The sequence below is a fragment of the Anneissia japonica genome, unplaced genomic scaffold (assembly GCF_011630105.1).
Source record: "Anneissia japonica isolate Jap-2015-1 unplaced genomic scaffold, ASM1163010v1 scaffold288031_len342695_cov171, whole genome shotgun sequence".
NCBI lineage: Eukaryota > Metazoa > Echinodermata > Crinoidea > Comatulida > Comatulidae > Anneissia > Anneissia japonica.
In genome coordinates this window covers 86844-91811 of record NW_022725829.1, presented here as the reverse complement: position 1 = coordinate 91811, position 4968 = coordinate 86844, and the positions used below count along the sequence as shown (strand labels likewise).

General features: G+C 34.3%; 1 protein-coding gene across 2 annotated transcripts in view; it reads left to right on the top strand.

Moving 5' to 3' along the window:
* The window catches only part of LOC117112923 (TPR repeat-containing protein DDB_G0287407-like), a 26385-nt gene that overhangs the window by 7463 nt on the left and 13954 nt on the right, over positions 1-4968 (top strand). For both annotated transcript variants that reach the window (XR_004446110.1, XM_033256138.1), the window contains exons 5-8: positions 1407-1540; positions 2242-2372; positions 3247-3342; positions 3496-3588. Coding sequence is in view for 1 of the 2 variants with exons in the window: in XM_033256138.1 (XP_033112029.1) it covers positions 1407-1540; positions 2242-2372; positions 3247-3342; positions 3496-3588 (454 nt within the window). In the remaining variant the exon portion in view is untranslated. The remainder of the gene's footprint in view (positions 1-1406; positions 1541-2241; positions 2373-3246; positions 3343-3495; positions 3589-4968) is intronic.

Here is a 4968-nt window from a genome sequence, read left to right as displayed (position 1 = left end):
CCCTACGACAGTGTTGTCTCAATCGGCCCAACTTCCGGCCCCCCCTTCCGGCCCCCCCTTTTGGACATTTCTGGATCCGCCCCTGGCCTTGTAGAAGAACACCTTTGGTGATTCAAGCTTTTCCGTGTTTAAACAAAGCCTTTATTATTATTATATTACTATCTTAAACTACTGGTTGCTTAAGCAAATATTGTAACTGTTGACTTTGTGTGCAGTTACGCATGAACTGTTTTAAACAAGTGAATGACCACTGAAGCTGTTTTTCTCAGTTTACTGATACAGTACTTCAAATCCAATTATTGAATTAATTATTGATTAAACTATACTAACAAATTTATCTACCAAGTTAAGTACAAAAATAAATATATTTATGATTTTTGCAAATTTGTCCTATTTTTTTTTTTTTTTTGGCATATTATCTTGTTTGTTTTATTATCTGGTTGCTAGGCAAATTTTTAACTCTGTTGCCATTGTGTGCAGTCATGCATAAACTGTGAATGACCACTGAAATTGTTTTTCTCAGTTTAGTTCAGATCCAATTATTGAATTAATTATTAATTAAAAGAAACTAAACAAACTCAATGAGTCAACCAAGTTAATTAAATACATACAATGTAATTAGCATATTTATAATTTTGCATATTATTTGTCTAGGTTTTGTTATTTACAACATAAATGTTGTACATAGGCCTATCTTTTTTGGATATCGTTCTTTTAGACCAGTTGCTAAGCAAATTTTGTAACTGTTGACTTTGCGGTTACATACTGAAGCTGTATTTCTGTGTTTACTGTATACTGTACTACTTCCAATTACAGTATTTATTTAATTATTGATTAAAAGAAACTAACAGTAAGTTATCCACCAAGTTAAAAGTACAATACATTTATAATGTACAGATATAATTAGCATATTTATTATATTTGCAAATTTGTCAAGGTTTATGAGAACAATCATGCCATAAGTGTTATATAATATACATAGCTTTTTTTTTAAATTACAACTTCCTATTTATTTTCCTGTTTTTATTTATTTTCCTATTTATTTTCCTGTTTTTACTAGTAATGATGCTTTGTTAATCCCAGGTCTCTTCCAGGCAGCCTTTCTGTTTATGTTTTGTTTCCTCATCTACATATTTTGAAGGAAAAGTTTTTACTTCATTCACCTGATGAAGCTAGCTCAAGCTAGCAGATGCTTGCAGAGGAGTCCCAAGTCTTCCGCAAGTTGTGGGCATCTCCTGGAATTCAGGGACAGCCTCCCACACTCCTGCAAGCAAGGAGAATTACCCATCTCCCTCAAATTCATAATATTTGCAAACATATCCATCCTAATATGTCAATTCGCTAAACTTTCAATCTGTAAATATTCTAAACTTTTTTTTACAAAACTCAAAACTTTGTCATTGTAGTGAACGTTGCGGTTGGATTCCGACACACAATGACGTGTCAGACTCGCTAGTACGGGAGTACAAGTGGATCGAAGGCTTGTCTGTTACCGAGATGGAGATACTACATGGGGCCTACAGGATCGATAATCCTAATTGTAAGATAAAGATTTACATGCTTCATATTTTAAGCACATATTTTCACTTACAGTAAATAATAATAAATAATAATTATAATAAATGAATGAAAACTTGTATAGCGCCGGTATCCTTCACCCAAAGGGGCACTCATTGTGCTTTGTGCATCAACAAATGGAGAAAACATCAATAAATAGTGTTGTTTTCAAGTTGTTCTTGAAAGTGTTAAGTTTAGAGGAGCATTTACTGTAACTGTTACTGGTAAACTGTTTTAAACAGTTGTGAGTGCAAAATAAAATGATTTCTGACCCCACTGATTTTTGGCCCTACGCTCTTGAAGCAGGTTTTGCGACGATGATTATAGGCCCTTATGCTCTAACCGATTTATTGTACCAATGCCTTCTTCAAAATTCTTTTGTAATGTCATCTTTACACCTGATTAATCCTTTTATGTTCAATGGCAAAAAAATTGAATTTCTGTGACCTGGACCTTGTCCTTTGACCTTTGCTTTCGAAAATTAAATAGTGTTTTTCTTCTTTTATTATGTACCATGCATTTCACTAAATTTAAGTTGATCCATTCATTAGTTTTTGAAGCAGGCAATAAGGCTTTATATACAAGTCTCTTAATTTCTATTAAACAGTGTTTGAAGTCAGGACTACCAAGCTATTCAGCACTGCTTATAACTAAATTTATGTTATACTGTATTTATTGTTTCAGCATTGTTTATGGTTCGCAATTCAACTTTTTTGAAAACAATACCTGAAGATCATGTTGGGGACTTCAAAGATCCAAACCCAATAGCTGCACATAAGCTGGAGGTACTAAAACAGATGCTAAAGACACGATTGGTAAGTAATCTCAACTGTTCTAGTCAAATCAGTTCTAATTATTAATAAATGCTTAATAATATACGTCTTTTTATATATGTTTTGTAACTACTGGATGGGAGTGGTTCTCTCACGTATGTTATAGCAATTAAGTTTAGAGACCAGACCCTCCCATCCAGCTGTTGTGATTGCCAATAAAGAATAATAAAAAATAATAAGAATGATTTTAAGAAGATCTTGAGTGCCAAGCTGTAAGGCAGGGGCGCTGCTAACTACAGCCTTAACATTGGCGCTGGTTTGAGCTTCAACTCGCCCATGGTACTTCGCTTGGTAGAACAAAGTTTTCTCAGATAAGGACTTAAATTGGGAGATCCAGTGTACGCATCTGGCTCATGTGCACTTTAAAGAACCCATTGCATCTTTTGGAAGAGTAGGGAGGTTACCCCGATGCTATGGTTCACTTCAGCCCCTGTCATTGTGGAATGATGAACTGAGCCCTTCTACACTGACCATGCCCATATGCAATTCAGCACAGTGATGCTGTGAGTTATGGGTTTATTCTCCTATCTTATCCATCTTTAAAGTCTGTTTTATTTACCCACCACTAATTGAATTAATTTTTATATAATTTACTATTTGCTTCTAGCCGTTATTCTATGATTTTTTTCGTTTGAAAGCACCAATCTTGTTTATTCCTAACTACGCGTACCGTACAAATAAATTATTCAGCTTATTAACATTTTAGTTCTGAATTTCTTAATATTTTGTAGATTAGAATCACCAAGAGCCTTTTTAAATCACCAATTCTATAAATGTCTTGCTTTTTAAACCATGGTTCATATGCATAGAATTATTCAGGTCATTAACATGATAAAAATATTCTTAACGACCACAGAAAGATCGTGTAAAATGGTACGATTGTGAATATGCTGGCATTGATGAAGATGGCAAAGTTGAACTTAATGGACTGCAAGAAAGCTTTTGTAAAAGTGTAAGTTTTTGAACGTTTGTAAACATGCAAATAAAATTGTTAAAGTTTTATTCAAATTTTTGTATTTAAAATTTAATTTGAAGAATTTTCACAATACTAATTAAAATGTATAAGTATTGTTCAGTCATAATCCTTGATTCTTTTCTCTTGAAGGTATTTGAATTCTTCAAGAACCGCATAGAAGATCAGTATCCGCTGTCAGACGGGACTCTTGATCCGTACCAGCAAGCAAAAGAAGCCCATGAGGTGAGAGGGCGCTCTTTGAACATGTGACCACCATGTTGTAATGTACTCACTCATAATATCTAACTTTTCTTTGTGATTTTGAATAACTTATACATTTAATAAATTATTTTAAAAGCAATCACCAAACATGGTAATGCTCTGTTTCTCATAAAAATTATGGGATGAGGATTAAATTTCAAGTTGCCATCTCCCACTACTCCTGACAAATTTCTTCTCGCTTAACCTGAACAAAGTGGGAAAATATGTTTGTTTGTATAATAGTATTCTATAATTTATTAGCATTAAAATTATTATTTTTGTTGAACTTAAGTTAGCAGTAGTATATAAGCAGTGGTGGCTCTAGGATATAATTTATGGGGGGGTGGCTAAGTATTTATAGGTGTAACAATAGCACGCAGCGTTATCTGAGGGTCAAAGGCTGGAGCCGGATGTCCCCTCCACCCAAAATAAGATTTTTTTTTTTAAATTGGGACTTCTAGATGGCCGGAAATGGCTATGATGGGAAAACTAGGCCTATTTTTTTTTTTTTTGGTCCGACTGCCCGACGAGCTTTGGCCGATGATTTCACCAGACTGATGGGGGCTTACCATGAGTTCAGTGACGGATCCAGCAGAAGGCAAAAGGAAATCTCGATTATTTTACCACTCACACTAATTTTGAATTTTCTATAGATTGTCAACTAACACAACGCTATTATCCCCGACGTATCAATCAGGATGTAAAAAAGCCGAAAGGCAGAGACCTAAAGACAGAGTTTTTTTAGCCGGAATGTATATAGTACAGTACCCAGCTATAGAACAGCTACCCATGCTCAGCATGGAATAACGTCTACGCGTTCTCGTGCGAAAATCCACAGGCCACCGACCCTTATGTGTATAATGATTTTGATAAACAATCATAATTCTCTGTACTATCTACTAAACATTTAACGAATGAACTTCCTTGTGTTGTGGTCATATTAGACTGTTATATTTTTAAAGAAGGCCATTCAGCAAACAACATAAAACAAAATTCCCACGTCGGTGCATGCATAAAACGTATAATTTCCTGAAATTTGGATATAGAGCGGACTTCCTTATGATTTAGACCTAAGGAAATATAAAGGTATATGGGTCTGACAAAGTGTTCTTCCTTATGTTGTGGTCATATTAGAATATAATATCATTAAAGACCATTCAACAAACAACATGAAACATATATCAAACTTTTAGGTTAAAATTTCCGCTTCCGAGCATGCATATAACGTAATTTTTTAGATAGGCCTATATGATATTTTCATGACAGATTAGCAAAGAACATTAATAGTACGGATATATACTGTAATAATATCCATAGTATGTCTGCTAGGAGCATAACTGCCGTCAGGAGGAAGTCAATAAT